This window comes from Neolamprologus multifasciatus, chromosome 12, assembly GCF_963576455.1.
Source record: "Neolamprologus multifasciatus chromosome 12, fNeoMul1.2, whole genome shotgun sequence".
Lineage (NCBI taxonomy): Eukaryota > Metazoa > Chordata > Actinopteri > Cichliformes > Cichlidae > Neolamprologus > Neolamprologus multifasciatus.
Window position 1 is genome coordinate 14,693,307 of NC_140450.1, and position 20,654 is coordinate 14,713,960.

A 20,654-nucleotide genomic window follows, 5' to 3' on the forward strand; every position below is an offset into this window, starting at 1 on the left:
ATTGTGTGTAAATTTTAGGTACCTGTGCATGCTTAGTGAAGAACATGTTTACCCTATGTTCATGATGATGATGAGTACTAAGATTCTCTTCTCTTCTCTTCTCTTCTCTTCTCTTCTCTTCTCTTCTCTTCTCTTCTCTTCTCTTCTCTTCTCTTCTCTTCTCTTCGGATACTAATCAATAAAGTCTGTCCAGCCCTTCTGTTTTTCTGTCTGTGGTGATTAATTGACCATCCTGTCACTCCACATGTTTTTAGTGGACATGCACCTGGTCTGACAGACCAGACAGAAGGATAATGTCTGACCTTTTTGGCTGATCTCTCACTTAGAGTACATCCAGTGTTTCTGCTGAGTCCTGTTAGGCAGGGACATAATGGAGTTGCTGTTGTACCTGGGCTCGTGGGCCATGGAAACAAAGGATTATATAGTAAATAAGAAGTGATGTGCAGGTATATAGGTTGCTTCATATGGCTAATAAAAATTCATTGCTTGGCTGGGTACCACTGATGCGGAACACAGATGGAAGAAGTTGATGTTAGAGAAATCCACATATGGATTCGCACTAGCCTTGACAGAAATATAGGCAGAACCGCAGGAGAGAGTGAAAACGAGGAATTCTGAATTGTTTGATTACTTTCTTGATGCTTCTCGCAGGTGCATAAAAACAAGAGATGACAAGAATGCTAACACTCAAATAGACTATTTATCTATGCAGCAAACAGACCATACCAATTAGATTATTCATTTCTTTGAAGCTACACTGGATTTTGTGCATGTGTCAAAACACTTTAGGCTCTGAGAATGGTTCTGGACATCCATTTAAACACAGTTGGTACTATCTGTGTGTGTGTGTGTGTGTGTGTGTGTGTGTGTGTGTGGCAGAGAGAGAAAGAAAGTGAAGAAGAGAGAGAATGAGACAGGTGTAGGCTCTGGGTTATTAGGCCAGGTAAACAGAAAAGGGTTGTGCAACTCTGGCTGATAATTCACTGACCTTTACATTTTACACTCTAATGCATCCTAATAGGCCAGTGGATCCCAGCATGCCTCCTTTTTTACCAACACACTCGGGGCATTATGTTCCCCATTTACCATGCACACATACATGCACATGTATGCACAAGTACCTGGTTGTCTGGGAGATCAAAGCTTTCATATTCTGAAACCACAAAGCTGCCAGGAGGTGGAAGAGCCTCAGCCTGTGAAATTACTGCTTTCTTACCTGAAAATAATAAGTAGCACATTTTAGAAACTCCACACTCAGCGTATAAATTCTTTAAATATTTATCTGTTTTTTTTCCATTTGGTTTAATCTTCACAAAGAACAAGCAGAACTTTGGATTTTTTTATACCACTTTATATCACCAGTTTGATAATGACATTAGGTTAATACAAATGTGTGAAATGGGTACAAATAATACTTATATCCTTTTTATTTGTTGTTGTTTTGTTAGCCCACTTTTTGATTAACTCTGACTGACTGAGCCCTGCCAGAGGTGGCCCGCACCATGCAAAAGGATGACCGGTCCGGGGACGACAGCCAGCGAGACAGCGTGAGTGAACACCAGCTTTGCAATTTTTGCAGTTTTATTGATTTTTTTTCCCTTTTTACATGCATTTACATCTCAGTGTTCTCTGTTTTCTCTCTTCATAAGCCAAAAAGATTCTGTTGTACAAGTTCAGTGTCTTGAAATACATTTTTAATCTTTGTTTTAAATCCATTTCTTGGTCTATAATTCTTATTTCTTTGAAAAGCCAAACATGTTCAGGAAGTAGTTTTTGGTTAATGGTGGGATTGGTAATTTGTGCACTGGTACACCACAGAATTTGTTTAATTTCACTGCCACAGTGTATGCACAGCCTAGCCATTGGTAAAGTTGACCGAGGCTGGGCTATTGGGATTTTGAATGTTGGTATATGAGTTGTTGCTGCAGGTTTGCATCCATGCGAGCACCATCTCTGCTTGTTCTTGGTGCAGATCTGACTGGACAGAGGTATCGAGGTGCTCGAGCCTGTACTTTTGCTATTCTCACAGCAGCACACTGCCCTGCAGCTGTTTCAGCAGGACAGTGCACGCCCACATACTGCCAGATCCTTGCTGGATGAGAAGCATAATCAGAGACTTCTTTAGCATTTAGTCCTGATATGTCCACTATGTTCTGAGCATGCCTAGGACATAGTGGGTCAACATGTTTATCCGAGGCAGCTACTACCACTGCACAGTCACACTCGTTCAGGAACAGAGAGCAATTCCTCAACAACAGATATGGACACGTGTACAGTCCATGCTCAAATGGGTAACTGCTTGGCTCACATTGAGAGGAGGACATACCTCAAATTAAATGTACTAAATATGTACATTTTATAGGGTTGGTCTGTGAAATCTAGTAAAAAACAAACAAACTTGTGATTTAAAAAAAAATAAGAGGTCTCTTTTTGTAAGGGTTAGGAAGATAGTGCATTTTATTTTTTATTTTTGAAAACATCTTAGTCTTCATAATGTGTTAATAAAACACAAATTCCCTTGTATGCTCAGACGAAAATGGCATTTTAATGTTTGCTATAAACCTGCAATATGAGCATGATTTCTTTTAAATGAACCTCATATAAAATGTAGTCCAGCCTCAAAGATCTCCATATGTACACCTTTGCCTTCATGTATGTTAACATTAGCTTTATAAATGGCAGAGTCAATGTTTTTCCTACACAAATTAAATCTTTTTGTTCATCACTCGGTGATTAAAGGCCAGTGGTTTCTTTTAGATGATGATAAAGAGCTTGGGTTACTGGGACTGTTATACGTAAAAAGCTGTGCTGTTGACTGACAAATGTTTTTCACCTCGGCAATCATGTTTTTAGGGTTTAATTAGTCATGGAGTGATCATCAGCAGTGACTAATTTTATTTTTAATTTTCCTCGATGATTATTTTCATTCCAAAGTAATTGGTTGGTTCATTGAATGTAAAAACTAACTTTTCAAGAGCCTGACCTGATGTAACATTTCTCTTTATCCATTACAAAGCAAAGACATACTGTGAGATTCTCTCACTTAGCATGAGAAAGCAAATTTTCACAAGAGAATATTAATTTAGAGTCTGTTTGCAAATTGTTCCTTAAAATGGTTTCAAACCAGTTTTCTGAATATTTGCCAATTATTTTCCCTTAGCCAACTAACTGATAATCAACTGATTAGTTTTGCACCACAAATACAACACAACTAACAAGCTTACTGCAGACTGGATATAAAACATATTAGTGGTCTTGAGCAATAGTTCTCCAGGCTTGGTAAAGGTCATCCAAATATTCTCTTTGGACATCAGATGCTTTTTCTCATTTGCTTGTTTTTTCAGTCCACTCCTTGAACCAGACCATTTTCAGGGTAATGTGATTTTTTTTTTGTTAAGCCATTTACCAACCTATGAATCATAAAAAGGCACCTAACAACACAAAAGATGCTGACCTAAAAAGCTATCTACAGCAGATGAACAGTATCTGAAAGTCATGCTGTGAAAAGATCCAGCAAAGACCTGACCAATCACTGAAGCCTCATCAGAAATGGTCTCAGTGGAAGGGTGCTGTGGAGAAGCCATTCCTAAATATGGAGAATAGGGAGAAATAGGGAGGTGAGGTGTGCCAAATGACACAACCACTGAACAGAAAATCAGTGGCAACAGATTTTAGGAAATGACGAATCCAAAGTTGGAATTTTGGTTCAAATCACTGTCAGTGTTGTGCAGACGAGCTCTGGAGAGAGGTGCAGTATTAAGTGTCTACAGCCATCATCTTGGACATGAGTTGGGACTGTGTTTCAGCCAGTGTTGTTGTCAAAATTAATGGCAACATTAAATACCATCATTTTGCATCATGGCAGTGATCCCAAACACATTACCAATGCAGTAAAAAACACACAGTGCAACACTATCAGTCATGATTGGCTTCCCCAGAGCTCAGACCTCAGCATTATTGAAGCGGGGATCATCTTGACAGAGAATGGAACAAAAGGAAGCCAACATCCAAAGAAGAGCTTTGAATCCCCATCATGAAGCCTACAGAACTATTCCTGAAGACTACTTAAAGAAGTCCATAGAAAGCTTGCCTGTGATAAAGAAAAAAGGTGGTCATACCAAACATTGTTTTTCAAGTGTTTTAGAATGATACAAACTCTGCTTTTGTCTTTTATGCTGCATTTCCATTTATGTTTGCCCTTTTGCAAATGATTGGTGGCTCAAGACTTTTGCACAATACTGTATATGCACACGTCATTTGTATTCATTAAGAGAAACCAGCAAATAAGACATAAGCAAATCTATTCATACCTAATGTTTACCGAAGTCATCAAGTGGACAAATGAGCTGCAAGGTCATTTTCCAATAGGCTTTCATACAATCTGACCTCTTTTTGCAACCACAGGAGTCGCCCTCTGCTGGCCATTACACAGACTGCAGCTTTTATGATTTTTTTTTTGCTTTTCAGACGGAAAAGCTAGGCCAGCCAGCGAAGCTAACTCATAGCTGTATGCTCTTTGAGCATACATTAAATCCTTATTGGCTGTCATGTATGCTCAGACAGCATGGATGATTTCATTTCTTATTTAGACATCCTGAAGTATTTATACTTTACAGCACAAACTCCACACATTTCAAAACTGGAATTTTTATTTCAGTGCATATCTCCTTCATCACCCATCCCCCACGACAGCTACACTACCACCTAAACAGAATATGTCTGTGCTCTCACATAATGTTCCCTGAGCTATGTGCAAGCTGCCCATCATTGACCGCTGTCCATCTGGATTTTTAACTGGCAGCTTTCTGGTAATCTTGAAAAACGAGAGAGGTCAGAGATCAGAGATCCCATATAGCAGGAGAAATAAGAGGGTAGATAGTATTGCATAGCAGCAAACAGTAGCAGGATTACCTGCATATGTATTAATGAAATATGCAATCATATAGTTGATAAATTGGCTCATCCTTAAAAATCACAGAGACCTGTGACACTTGTTTTAGTAACAAATTATTTTCTATTAATTTCATTTTTTAAATCAGTCTGAAGATGTTTCTCTGAATTTGTTCTCTTATTGCTGTGTTTGAAAATAAGAAAGAAAAACTACTGACGCTATATATCCAGTCATACACTTGAACTTGGGTTGAGCTTCAAATGTTGGGCCATGTCTTGGCTCTTTGAAACATCAGAGAGGAAAATAAAAACGGAACATTTCTCTTCACAAAACACTGTAGTGGGATTATTAGCCAAAATATAAATGACCGATTTCAGCTGAGTAAAAAAATGATAATTTAATTCCTGTTGTAAATCTGCCACATGGTTTTCATTTCTGTGTGAATCATAGTGAAAGATTAGATAGAAATGTCAAAATGGCTATTACAGCCTGGCGCTTATAGGTTCCCACACATTTCCAATCTGTCTTGGTGTGTATTATTTTCTACCTTACAGTTCCAATGACTGCGAATGCATGTAAATACAGCTTTCTGCACTAAACTGTGGATTTTAGTCTGCAAACTGTAAGCTTTACTTCACTTGAAGGTCAGTGAGCTCAGATGAGCTCCCTGCATCTCCTTTTGGGAGATCTAAGGTCAAAGGTCATCATGTTAACAACATCCAAAGGAACAGCTGCCTGCAAGATAGATCGCTCAAACTGATTCATAATATTGTATTGAATCAAGGAAAGCATGTTGTCCCATTGGCACATTATTTTAAAGGGTTACTGGAAAAACTGATAATGACAAGAGCAAATGACCTTTGAAATGGAATAAAATAACACTACTAATGGGACAAAAACTGGCTGATGAGTCACATTTGGTGTCTCTGGTGGGGCTGTAAAACTGCGCTTTACTAAAAACAAAAACATGTCCAGGGGAAATATGATTAAATTATTTTTTTTCTCCCTTTGTTATTAGTCAGAAACTACTCCGACGTTATTGCGGTGATTAAATAACCTGTGTGAGATACGTGCAAGATTTCTAAGTAGCAGCAAGGGACACGGCGAGATGAGCAAGAGTTCATGTCACATGTGCAGTGATTGATGTCTTCATCAACTGAGACAGAGCGAAGAGAGCAGACCACTGGGTTAGAGACGAGAGAGAGACCGTTGGGAGACGTATGGGTGGGACGTGAAGAGAGGACAGGTAATTAGAGGGGAGAGGTGGGAGGTGAGGTGAAGACAAGAAGCGGGTGTTAAAAACAAACAGAAGCAGAGATGCTTCCTCATCATCCTGAGGGGCATATTGAGGTAGAGCAGGGACACAGGCTGCGCTGATGAATACGTTTTGCAAGGCTCTCGGGGGCTGTCCAATCAGGCGGCGCCATTGATGAATAGTCATGAGTCACCTTATCAGCATCACCATGGTTACGCAGATGTGACTGTGGCCCTGTGAATGTGATGAGGGAATAGAAATGGGCCAAACGCTGCTCCCATCTCCTTCCCGCGCACATCTTGATCACCAATTAGAGCCCAGCAGGGGAGCTTCCAGGCCATGTGCTTGTATCGAGGACAAGGTAAACAGGTTTGCAGTGAGGTGAACAGACAAAGGGGCGCGGTGAAGGTAACGGTTAGAAATTTAATGTGTCTGGAAGAGTGTTAACAGGGGAGGGGAGGTACATTTCAATTCAAGCCTAAATCATTTGATGATTTAAAAAATCACATTAAAGCCAGTTGTCACACAGCGCGTACAGGTGAGAGCTGGCAGGACGAGCAGAGGGGAAGTGGATGACACGATGTTTAATGAAAAGAGCTGGAAAATTAAATTGAACAGGATCAGAGGAGGAGAAGCGGAAAAGTGACTGAAGGATGAGCACGGCAAGAGACAGCGGCAGGATATGAAATAAAGAAAATGGACAACAATGTAATGGAATAAAAGGATCGGACAGCACGTAATGATTTATTTAATTCTCCGTCCTCTTTTGCCGGCGTCTCATGAAAGGCAGCAGAGCTCTGAAGTGCAGTTTCAAGAGATCATGAGTTGACAAAAGCTGAAAAAACAAAGCCACTGCTCTGACACTCTGACAAGATTAGAGGCTACCCACTAAAGTAATTCAAGCAGTATTTTGTTTTTAATGTTTAGCACATTAGCATAATGGCAGTTTCTCTTTGCACTTAAACCGCTTTCAACAAATATTTTCACTTAAATTAATATTTTATTGCATCATGCACAGCAGGGGTCACTGACACACTAGACACTAGCGGTCTCTTTATCTCTGATTTGTCTGGTTGAGTGCAAACGATGTTAATTGATTTCGAGCTACTGCCTATCTACCTGTTTATTTATTTACGAGCAAGGGGACCAATGTCCTGCATATTTGAACATGTAATTAGATTAGCAGCTCAATACAAAGGGGACATACTCAAGCACTCAGGGAAATTACGTCTGTTTTCCTCTCAACCCTGCCAAAACTTGGCTTAGGTGAGTTTGTTTTATCTGTCTGGAGCCTCATTTATAAAACAGTGCATTGGAAGCATACTAAAAGTGGACATGTGCACAAAAGCGTGCTCCAAAAAGGAATAATCACATTTCTGAAACGTGTGCTCATGCACACCTGCATGCAGTGTTCCCTTTATAAACCGCAATCCAGCTGGAAATGTGCTCATGTGGACCAGCCTCATGTTCTGCCTTCTTGATGCCTGTAATCAACCATAAATGGTCAAGGCAAAGCACCTGATGAATACTAATGAACTGAAATAAGCCTGTTGATCAATGGCTCTTCCAGTCCATTTATACTCGCGGGTAGTGCCCGTGTCCCTCATGCAGCTTTGCAAGCAGTATTTCCAGGTTTATTTATAAAGCACCAACTGACAACCATCTTGAGGTGCTTTATATTATAAGGTAAAAATCCTACAATGTTAGAGAGAATCTGATTCTCTGATGCTCTGTGACTAATCACTCAGCGACCGTGGAGAGGAAAAACTTTGATCTAACAGGAAGTGACATCCAATAGAAGCGGGTTAAGAAGGCACAGCCAATTAGTAGGCTGAAGGAAAAGGGATCAAAGAAAAGAAGATGTTGAAGCTGCAGATTTAGACAATCCATATGTGCATCTACGGGGTGTGGTGACTGGAAGAGGAACAGAGTGTGTCGCAGAGTTTTCAGTGCACTCTGTGCGCTGCACGACACAGTTGTGTTTACAGACACAATTTTAAACACAAAAGCTGAACCACAACTAATCAGACTAGTTATACATGCACAGAATTAGGAGATTAAAGCTACCGAGACTTTGATCTGCAGTTATTTCATGCACTTTCTTGTCTTGAATTTCTAACACTGAAAGTCATTATTTTAGCCCGTGTGAAGTTAAATGGAGTCGGCCTGTGTTCACAGTTGATAGGTGAAGTCGGGCAAAACCGTCCTAAATCCACCTGCCGCGTCGCACAACTGCAACTGCTCCACAGCTAACCACAGGTGTGAGTGAGGCAGCACACACGCTGACTTGCTCTCCGGTGCTCCAGGAGTGGGAAATGTGATAGTGAGATGGTGCTGATGAAATACTGAGTGGAATTTGATTTGAGATTTCATATATTTTACAGTTAAAAGGTAATAAGACGCGAATAAGACTGCAGGTTTGACTGTTAAACCGGCTCTGAAGTAACGTGCAGTTAAAAGTGTGTGAGTCAGGCTTTCATATTTGTGTACTAATTTCATTTTATTCACAAATGCACCATCTGCCTTGTCAGTTTCCTCTGCCTCTCAGACGTTTGTGCACATGAATGGATCAGAGTTTTTGCCCAGGTGCGCACATTCTCCCATCAAGTTTGGTTTTGTAGGCACCAACATGTGCGCGGAAAGCGGCAATGACACTTTCAGGCCTTGTGTATTTTTTTTTACATTAGATTTGAGGCCTCTGGTCTTTATGTTATCTAGGCAGGCTTGACATTTATTTAGTCTTCTACACTGTGTGTAAAGAAACATTACCACCTGCTCGCCATTCTCATTTCACAGCCTGTTGACTGCATTTTAAGTGTGATTAATCTTGCATAAGATGTTTGGCAGCGTGCCTGTTCCGGATGTGGGTTTGATGCATGAAGGGTGTATAAACTCTGCCAGGGAAGGTCAGCACAGTGGCTGCATGGAGTGATGAATCTTGAATCTGTTAAGTGTCAAAATTTACCAATATTTAATTCATGGATGACACATTGATCATGTTTGCGTCAAAGAAAACCCTCAGGACATTAATGCTCAATCTTCAGAACACCATTATTGTGCACGGATACAAAAACTGCAGTAAGACTCGGATATATTACAGTAGAGTGACCTTTCCCCTTTGCACAGGTAAGGAAACACGCTTTGGATTTCAAGTATCTTGAGCCTATCTCTTCTTCAAGCTTTGCCTTCTTGACTTTTCTGCAAAGTTTTCTCCTAACAGTAGGTTTCAGGCACTTTCATCTCATTTTATTATTCTCAGGCCAGAGCATCACAGAGCCACGCTTGAAGCCAAGAAAAATCTGGTCTTGTCCCTTCCAGACATTTATTCTTCTGCCTCGAGGCTACCAGATAGGGGGGCTCTTTGAAACAAACTGATTCATCTACCTCACCTTCAGGGTGACATGTCAGTACAACCAGGCTGTGGCTTCTTTATCACCCGCCTTCTAGTTTTTCTCTCAGTAATCTCTTTTTTTTGCACATCCTATTTTGTCCAAAATGCTGCTGTGATAGCAAGTAGACAAAATGATGCATCACTACAATGTGTCTGTTTTGCTTTTACAACCTACGGTCTTAGTGATGTTGCAAAGTTGCAGACTTTGCTGCATGCAATGTCTCAATAAAATATACATGTTTATTTTAACTGAACTGAAATGTTTGCTTGAAATAGAAAGAAAAAGAAATCCTGTGGCTTCATGTATGATGTGAATGTCTATGAATAGAAAGACAATTTGCATATAACAGCAGCTGCACATGCCTAGCAGGGAGGGAGGTGTTTCAGAACTTGCCCCCCACCACCCTCTTCACAATTGCAAGTGTAGTAGAGGGAGGTATGATGTACTATTAACGCCATCTTTGTGCAGCTGCTTTCACACTCTGCACTTCACAAAGAAATGTCAGTCATTTTCTAATGAGTGATCAAGCCTCAAGGCCTTCACAGAATCCCTAGAGATGTACACATTTTCTCTTTCAATAAAAACCTTGATGTCAGCGTACAATAAAGCACGTCTAGTCTCGAATGCACTCTAATATCCTGGTACTGTAAATCCCCGGAAATCCCATGATGTCACCTGTTGTCTGCATCCAGTTGGAATCCCTTTGTGTTTTGTTGTTTTTCCTTGTGCAGCTTTTTAAATATTATTAATAAAGGTGCTAAATTTAAATAATACAGATTTGCAGACCACTGCACCCCTTCTTCACTTTCAGAATATAATGCAGGAAAAACTGCTGTGATTGCTGTGTGCTGTGGAATATGAACTGAAGTTAATTTTTATTACCCCACGGGATGCTGTGTTTTACAGCTACATTAACCACTAGGCCAAGCAGTAAAAACACACCTGGTTGTAAATGCCGGTAATTCTCACCATGGAGCCAAATATAAACCTGCGTTGTTACAGCGACCCTTTTACCGAGCAGACAAACCTGTAAGTGAATCTTTCATATTGAAGAGTAACATGCTGGAAGCTGTGGCTATTACAGTGTCCAAAATAGACGCGGTTGCAAACAGTATGCATTCTGCATTCAGAGACAGAGCAGATAAAACCTTTCTGTTCTTTGCTTCAAATGTGTTGGTGACTTCCTGAAAGCTCGCTATGCTTTCAGATAAATTTGAACTTAACGGCTTTTTTTGTTTATTTGTTTGTTTTTTTAACCAGGAGATTTACTGCATCTTCTGCAGGTATCGCTCTTCCTTCATCTCCTCTCTCAGTCCCCTGCTCTCTTCCTCCGTTTGTGTTAAGTTCTTCCCACTTCTGAGACTTCTCTCATTCCCCTCTGGGCTTCACCCAGAATCCATTTAAGATTTATTCTCCGATAAAAACCAATTGCTAAATTCTGAGCACAGAGATGAATGATGTGACTGAAGATGAGGGGTTGCACATACTGAGTACAGTGCAGGCTACCTCGGGCTTCAAATTGTAATGGTGCAACCCTGTATTTTATTCCAGCTGCTGATCACAGCCGCTTTGTTAAGTAGCTTATAGCAAAGCCACTCTGCTGACGACCTAAAGTGCCGACAGCTCTGCGACCCGATTCAAGATCACACACCTGTTATTTTAGCACACATCGTTCCACACGTGAGTGACCCTTTTTAGTTCTTGACTGTCAAATGAAATATTAATAAACTGACATCGGAAGCTGAAAAGGTAATGGCTTCTTCATCTTCTTCTTTTCTTTTAATAGAGAAAATAAGGAAATGGCCTTCAGTTTGCCTTCGGCAATGCTCAGACACTTTCTGCAGATGGTGTTGCAGGAAGACAAAGAAAGCAGCATCAAGGAACAGATGCAAAGCAAACTAAATCCACAAAAAAAAAAGAGAAAAAGGCCTGTTTAGATACCACTTTCAGCTGTTTCTACAAAAGCCAAGCCAACTGTTTTTTTGTTTCGTCTTAATCCCCCAAAAAGGTCAACCAATAAAAAAAAGGGAGCCTAATGAAAAATTCTGTTTATGAAAAAGGGATGGCTTCCTGTTCGCTGTGGCCTAATTGACATGTATTAATTAATAAATTATGCACACGAAAGGGGGAGGAACAGTTTGAATCCTCAGTGATGTTACTAGAAATCTGAACTGCATGGAAATGTGTAACGTTTGATGTGCAGCAGGACCATTACTAATATGTAGCAGTGATAAAAAGTCCGTATCATCTGACTTATTCACAGCGCCAGAGGAAAAGACAGGAAGAAGACAGAATTAGCATGAAGGAAATGATATTAAATGAGAGTATGTGGCTATCCTTACGTGAATAAATGAGATCTGCGTGTGTGCAAAATAACTGAATAGTGCCAAAATTGAGCCACCTGCATATCTAAGAAGACTCACATCAATAGTCGTCATCAAAGGCATCAACATCCTGCAGAAAAGATGAATTTTTCTCTTTTTTGTTAGATAAATTTCAATTCACATGCATTTTTGATCATTTCCATAATAAAAAAGCATAAAATCAAAGCAGAGTGCGAGCTGTGTATTCTCAACTATATTGCACAGGATGTTGATTGGTATCCAGATTACCCAGCTGGAGGGATTTCCCTTGGTGATACATACTGATGCACCTGTGTGGTCAAAGCATCAGACTGGATGAACATTTCCTCTGTTTCTTGCAGATAGCTCCTCTGTCAGATGTAAGCTTAGGGCTCAAGTTGGAATATGACCCGTTTTGTATTGATTTTTCTACTCCCTCTGTCACCAAAACCAAATTAAGTGAATTAAGTACTTTTACTAGCAAGAAGTAGGGAGCATGTTACTTTGTCGCGAGGCTGAATTGGGCTGATAAAATATAAGTATTTCTAAGAGTTTCTCTGAAGGGGAGTTTTTTTTTTCTTATAGTTTATGAAAGAAAGTAAATTTGCCAACTATGGAAATTCAAAACACCTGAACATGTAACCATGCTGATATAACTGCATTTAAGCTGTAGTTTTACCAATCCTCTATCCAAATAAATAGGGAGGTGGGGATAACTGTAATTTAGTTAAGTGCCACCACATGGTTGAAACTCAAAAAACTCAAAGTTACTTCTGTAGTATAATAGGCTTATATACACTTATTGAACACTTTGTTAGGTACCCTTTGTGCCTGCAGAATTCTTTGTGTTAGCTTTATCAAGGTCCTGGAAACACTCCTCAGAGATTTTGCTCCATATTGACACAATAGCATCACATAAATGCTTCAGATTTGTTGTCCAGGATTTGAATCTCCTGTTCCAATAAATCCCAAAGGTGCTCTTTTGGAATGAGCTCTGGTGACTGCGGAGGCCATTTGAGTAGAGTGTCATCTTCAAAAAAATAGTTTGATTTGAGCTTTGTGATACGGTGTATTTCCTGCTGGAAGCAGCCATCAAAAGATGGGTACACTTGTCATAAAGAGATGGACATGGTCATCAGTGATAATCAGGTAGGCTGATGTTCACTTGGTACTAAGAGGCCTGAAGTGCACCTATAAAATATCCCCCACACCGTTATACCACTAGCCTGAAGCGTTGATAGAAGGCAGACTCCATGCTTTCATGTTGTTTTTGCCAAATTCTGACCCTACCATCTGAATGTCAAGGCAGAAATTGAGACTCATCAGACCAGACAGACTAGTCTTTTACTGTCTGGTTCTAATGAAGCTCTTGTTTTCTGTTCTCAGCTGAAAGGAGGCACCGGGTGGGGTTTTGTACTGCTGTAGCTCACCTGCTTTGAGGATTGATACATTGTGCATTCAGAGATGCTCTTTTGCAAAATTTTGTTGTAATAAGTGGGTTACTATTTCAGTTACTGTTGCCAGCTCAAAGCAGTCTGACCACGCTCCTCTGATCTCTGGCATCAACAAGGCATTTTCACCCAGAGAACCGTTGCTCAGTGGATAGTTCCTCTTTTTTGGAACATGCTCTGTAAACTGTAGTAGTGGCTGTGTGGGAAAGTCCCAGTAGATCAGCGGTTTATGAAATACTTAGACCAGCCTGTCTGTCACCAACATGCCACATTCAAACTCACTTAAATCGCCTTTCCTTCCCATTCTCATGCTCAGTTTTAGCTTTAAAAGTCATCTTAACCGTGTCTACACACCTAAATGCTTGCTTCCATGTGACTGGCTCATTAGATATTTAGTTTAACAGCTGAACAGCTGTACCTGATAAAGTGGTTAGTGAGTTTTATATTGACTGATTTTAACTTTTGGCTGGGACAAACATCTTTGATGTTTGATTGGACTTTTAGATACACACCTTTCCAAGAGCACAGCTGTTACACATGGATTTATGTGCTAACTTTCTGCCTAGACTGTGTCAAATTTACTATTGAGTATGTGCTGCTTTTCTGCCACCGCTCTTGTTATTAACTCCCTGAGAGAACTGAAGGATGGAGTAGCGATAGTGTTAGTGGCAAATCAGTTCTCTTCATTATGTATTTGCTATCAGACCCCTCATCACCTTCACTGTTTCCTAAAGAATGAATTAAAAACCTGGTACATCTTGGTTGTTTACCAGAAACTGTTCACTGATTTTCACATTCACGTATTTCGACTTGACCATCATTGGGTTGGCATATGAAGTGTGCAGAGAACCCAGGAGAGTCACAGCAGACCAATTAACCTTTCAGTGATCCCACTTATCATAAAGAGCCACTTCAGGCATCAGGAGAGACAGCACAAGTGACTGAAAATGAAGTACTGTGTCCATAATCACGCACACACGTTTCAAAAGTCTCATAACCTCAGTCACTTTTATACTACCTCTCACCCATGGCTTCTTAATTACACTGAAATCATTGTGATCACTCATGTGCCCTCCAGTTTTACTTTGAATTTCTCGTCTTCCTTTGTTTATAATTTAAACGTTATTTTGTTTCATGTTTCTTTTCTCAGTATTTGTCTGCTTGTCTGATTACACTGTCATGATGAAGATTAACGGTCTTTTAGATGCTTGTTGTAGACATTAGTGACAGCATGTCAAATAAAAAAACAAAAAAAACCCAAATATGAATCAAAGGGATTTAAATTCACAGGACTCTGATAGAGCACTACAATAGGGCTGAAGCATATTACTTAAAGTGCAAGTGCAAATATAATAGCACTAGCCTGTATCGCTTTGACAAAAGACTGAATGACTATTACATAAATTGCTTAAAGGACTCTGGATGTACTGTTGGAGGAATGGTTAATCCTGCTTGGACCCCATTGATTAATTTGAGCCTGCTTTACATTTAGCCTGCAGAAAAGTGAAGGTTAAGCATGCCAGCTCCCCTCGTTTCCCACTGCAAGCGACCGTCTGTGGCAACGAGTCTAATACAGGTAATTATGTAGGAATGAAAGGCTCAATAGCTTCACGGATGAAGATTGGCATCTTGATTAATGCAAGCATGGAGGGTGGGAGGGTGAGGTGTTTGCGCGGTACACTGGAGGGTGAGGCAGAACAGTCACGACAGAGGTGGAGAGGGGAATCAACCACACACACATACACACGAGTCACTGACCTGAAAGGTTATTCTGGGGTAATATGCATGTAATGCTTTAGAGCGATCTGCTTGGAAAATTTACTTTTCGTAGTTGAAAGGTGAACATGTGTTTTTGAGCGTTCTGTTATTACATTTGCAATCAGAGGGAGAAAAAGTGTGTGTGTGTGTGTGTGTGGGGGGGGGGGGGGGGGGGGGGGGTGTCAAACCCAGATGCAGGACACAGACTAAAAGTTCAAACGGCAGCAGCTTCTTTGAAGCCGTGAGGTAATGGAGGGAAGGTAGTGGTGAGTACAGGCAGAGGCCGGGGAGAGCTGGTGGCTTAGTGGGGCTGAGGAGGAAGGCTGGTGGAGTGGGCAGAGCGGGGACGTAGGGAAGAGAGTGAGTGTGGATGAGAGGATGGAGTGGCAGTCAAGCTAGTGGCTGGAGAGGCAGGGCTGAGTAGCGTGAAGGAAGGGAAAGATTAAGTGGCCAGTAAGCAGCTGTTTAGGTAATAAGATGACTTTTTATGCCAACCCTAACTTTGATATTAGCCCTAAGATTGCTGCAACATCACATAAACATGTATGTCCTTTTATGCCCTCTGTCACATGTTGTGTTGTAGCTCAGAAAGCATAAGGCTAAGGTTGCGTGCAGGTAGATGCTGGCTGTGTAATGGGCAGGAACTGAATCCAAACACAGGACTCGAAAACCAAGTTTAAACTAAAAGACAGCTTTATTGCAGAAGTTACTCAAAGTACAAATTAATCCAGGTCCAAAAAGCTAGGAAACCAAACACTGAGTAATCTTAAAGGAACACAAACTGCAAAGGAGGATCCAACCCTGAGGGAGAATACAACAAAGAACAGAAGCAAACTAAAACTAAATAAACACAAGGAGATTAAAGCAGAGTGGAGACACCGGGGAAAACAGCTGAACAGAATCCAACCGGTGAGACAGGGGACGCAAAACAAAACACACACGAGATGACTATAAAAAATAAGATGGGAAAGTAACCAAAAAACACATAACCAGGGAGACAATATAGAATATAGAACCAAGAATAATCAAACATAACAAAACCAGTGAAACCCCAAAACATCCCAAAACTCAAAACAGAGACCATGATAGAAATACAGAGTTAGTTTATCTCTATCTCCTTCTGCCTCCTAACATTATGAGCAAGCAGGCAAACACACAAAGGGGCACTGGACTGTGCTAAGTGAACAAACTAGCCTAGAGTGGGTGGAAATCTGGGCCTGATGTGCTGCTGGGTTCTTTTGATCATCAATCAAAAGAAGTCAGATAGTCTTTTTTTTCTTTTTGCTAAGGAAAGCTCCTTACAGAGTGAAAGGGCCTGGAAGTATCTAAAGTAGAAGCCATGATTAGCGCTAGTCACATTTTCTAAATGCTAAATAAAGGTGCTGTTAAGCTTCCTTTCCTATCTCAGTAAGCATAGGCTGCACAGTGCCAGCTTTTATGAAAGGATGGCAGTGTGCATCCAGTTTGACCGCAGCCGTAGAGGACGAGAAGGATGCCAAACCGAAAAGAGAAATATACAGAGGGCAGAGGAGACACGAGGAAGGGAAGAACACCAGGAATACATGGTGTGAATAAGGACCTCGACAGCTGAATTATTTTAAGTAGGTGTAATTTATTGAGTTGACAAAATGGGTAACTCGCCTCAGGTCTTAGTCCCCATGGGTGCTACAAAAAGCTCCTGGTCTGCTGGTCGTGTTAATTGTTTGATTAGCAGCAAACCTGTGCGGAAATTTTCATAATTAAAGTATAAAATCAGCTAATGAGCATTATTATTAGTTAATTTTGTCGCTATGGAAGATGAATGAAAAGTCACGTTCACTTTAAAGGCTTGTAAAGTAGGGAGTAATCTCCTGTAAAAGAATAATGGTTGACCCTTACTTTAATAGGAAACCCTTGTTATTCATGCAGAGCAAAAACTCTCTGTGGTTGCTGTAAGATTAATGGCACAGAATGAGCCTTGATTTATCATGCCACCTCACAAACCCACTTTGCGCGTGTGTGTATATGTGTGTGCAATCAAGTGTGTCGTGTATCAAAGATTGTCCTGGAGTCACTCAATACACAAATAACTGATCGCCTCCTTCCTGTCCATGAGGAGAGCGTACCTAAGAAGAATTCAAACTTCTTCAGTGGTCGTGCTTTGTGTTCAAGGCTTATTCTGCTAAACTCTAATATAGCCGATGATGGTGCTAACCGCTGCAGCTGTGCCACCCAAAATTGATAGTAATATTATTTAAAAAAGGAATTTGCATGATTTGTCGAGAAAATGGGCTCTAATGCAGGAAAGCTTGCTTAACCTCCTAAGACCCGAACTCTTCCACGACATTTTTAATTTCTCTTTGATATTTGGGCATATTGGGACCCGATGAATGTAAAAACAAAGAATTACCAGATTTTTATTTTACCTTATTTTTGTTTTTAAGAAAAATGACAGCCACAAATGAGGATATTCATTTAAATTTTTGATATAACAGTAGCAGTATAATGTCCTCGTAAATGGATATCAGGCCCATGTAGAGCAAAATTGAGTATTTTGGTCTAAATAACCCAAAATGTGATGTCCACATATGTGGACGGCAGGTCCTAGGAGGTTAAAACAGTTCTGTTTTTAAAACAGAGGCTCTGCTGCTGCCATCAAAGCAGTAGAATCAACTTTTCTGGTAACTCCTTAATGGCACAGTGACCACCTGATGTGTTTCCTCTAGGTTAGCTTGCTGCTGTAAATGACTTTCTTTCCCCTCTCACTTTGTCTCACCACAGACACACACAGTCTTTCAGATAGCTCTTGCCCCCCGCTGAACTTCTTATCAGTTCTTTTTTTCCCTTCTGTCTTGAACCCATGTGCTATGTCATTTTCACTTTGAGCTTCCTCTATTTCTTAAGCGAGCAACTTCCTATTTGAACATTTGTTAAATCCAACAGATTGCCCTTCAGAAATTGTTTCATTGTATTTAATCAGTCTTGATTTTTGTTAGATTTTTTGTAATTATAACTTACCATCATGGGGTTTTTTTAGGTTTCAGAGAAAGCAATTTTTTTTTACCTGTTATGTTTAATACTGAACTAAGAAAACAATTTTCAGAAGTTTGTGGTGGATAAATTAATCATTCTGATGCATTCAAATGTATACTTCTTTTTTTTTTTTTACGCAGAACACAGAAGCGTTATATGAAAACAGACACCCGACCGATGAGTCCTGGTTTGTGTGTAACAGGAGGTCACTCACAGTAGAAAGTGAGCACTATTTAACTAAACAAATTGGACTGCAGGTTGCGGTGTTAATTTTGATAAATTGATAAATAATATTTGATAAATATCCACAGGCTAGTTTACGCAGACTCACAGGAGATATTTAACCCTCCAATAAAAAATACAATAAAAACACAGGCAACAGATCTAAGCTGGCTTTAAGGACTTGGCATATTTATGAATTTGGTTGACAAATGTTGGTTCAGTATTACAGTGGCTTGCAAAAGTATTCGGGCCACATGAACTTTTCCACATTTTGTCACATTACAGCCACAAACATTAATCAATTTTATTGGAATTCCACGTGAAAGACCAATACAAAGTGGTGTACACGTGAGAAGTGGAACAAAATCATACATGATTCCAAACATTTTTTACAAATAAATAACTGCAAAGTGGGGTGTGTGTAATTATTCAGCCCCCTTTGGTCTGAGTGCAGTCAGTTGCCCATAGACATTGCCTGCCTAGACAGAGTGCGCCTGTGTGTAATCTAATGTCAGTACAAATACAGCTGCTCTGTGACGGCCTCAGAGGTTGTCTAAGAGAATATTGGGAGCAACAACACCATGAAGTCCAAAGAACACACCAGACAGGTCAGGGATAAAGTTATTGAGAAATTTAAAGCAGGCTTAGGCTACAAAAAGATTTCCCAAGCCTTGAACATCCCACGGAGCACTTTTCAAGCGATCATTCAGAAATGGAAGGAGTATGGCACAACTGTAAACCTACCAAGACACGGCCGTCCACTTAAACTCACAGGCCGAACAAGGAGAGCGCTGATCAAATATGCAGACAAGAGGCCCATGGTGACTCTGGACGAGCTGCAGAGATCTACAGCTCAGGTGGGGGAATCTGTCCATAGGACAACTATTAGTCGTGCACTGCACAAAGTTGGCCTTTATGGAAGAGTGGCAAGAAGAAAGCCATTGTTAACAGAAAACCATAAGAAGTCCCGTTTACAGTTTGCCACAAGCCATGTGGGGGACACAGCAAACATGTGGAAGAAGGTGCTCTGGTCAGATGGGACCAAAATGGAACTTTCTGGGCAAAATGCAAAAGGCTATGTGTGGTGGAAAACTAACACTGCACATCACTCTGAACACACCATCCCCACTGTCAAATATGGTGGTGGCAGCATCATGCTCTGGGGGTGTTTCTCTTCAGCAGGGACAGGGAAGCTGGTCAGAGTTGATGGGAAGATGGATGGAGCCAAATACAGGGAAATCTTGGAAGAAAACCTCTGGGAGTCTGCAAAAGACTTGAGACTGGGGCAGAGGTTCACCTTCCAGCAGGACAACGACCCTAAACATAAAGCCAGGGCAACAATGGAATGGTTTAAAACAAACACATCCATGTGTTAGAATGGCCCAGTCAAAGTCCAGATCTAAATCCAATCGAGAATCTGTGGCAAGATCTGAAAACTGCTGTTCACAAACGCTGTCCATCTAATCTGACTGAGCTGGAGCTGTTTTGCAAAAAAGAATAGCAAGGATTTCAGTCTCTAGATGTGCAAGCTGGTAGAGACGTACCCTAAAAGACTGGCAGCTGTAATTGCAGCAAAAGGTGTCTCTACAAAGTAATGACTTAGGGGGCTGAATAATTACGCACACCCCACTTTCAGTTATTTATGTGTAAAAAATGTTTGGAATCATGTATGATTTTCGTTCCACTTCTCATGTGTACACCACTTTGTATTGGTGTTTCACGTGGAATTCCAATAAGACTGATTCATGTTTGTGGATGTAATGTGAAAAAAATGTGGGAAAGTTCAAGGGGGCTGATTACTTTTGCGAGCCACTGTATTTCTGTTTTGCCATCACTTCTTGAGAAATAGCCCATCGCTGGGGCCCTGAACGAGTCACGTATTGTGTCTTGAAGTGAACTGAAAGATAAAAAAGGTGACCTGAGCGATGCTTTTCACAAATGACCTGGGGACCTTTTTTTTTCACACTTGTCACAGTTGAAAAAGCACTGATGGAATTTCTGAAAGCTCACTTCTGTTAGCGTTTTGAGTGAGCGATGACTGTGAGAAGCACACACAAAAGCAGAACCTCCCCTAAGTTAGTCAAGCAACCATTAATACACCTGCACTTTCCCTATAATTATAAAACTACTGTTTGCACAGATGTAAACACCACCCTTCAATAAACATGCTTTAACTTTAAAGCGCAGCTAGTTAGCATTTTATCCACATGGAAAATCTAACAAGGAGTACCGAGATATATTCTCCCTATTTACATGGGCAGTGTGGAGTGGCAGGTCTACTGGGGACACCTTTGTTATGGCAGCCGCTTTTCCTCTTTTAAAATGTTAAGT

General features: G+C 40.6%; 1 protein-coding gene across 1 annotated transcript in view; it reads left to right on the top strand.

Annotated features, from left to right (window-relative positions):
- Positions 1 to 20,654, top strand: part of pde4d (phosphodiesterase 4D, cAMP-specific) — a 198,318-nt gene that overhangs the window by 21,353 nt on the left and 156,311 nt on the right. Inside the window, exon 2 of the mRNA XM_085181358.1 lies at positions 1,449 to 1,547. Coding sequence (XP_085037484.1) covers positions 1,503 to 1,547 — 45 coding nt within the window. The 5' untranslated portion in view covers positions 1,449 to 1,502. The remainder of the gene's footprint in view (positions 1 to 1,448; positions 1,548 to 20,654) is intronic.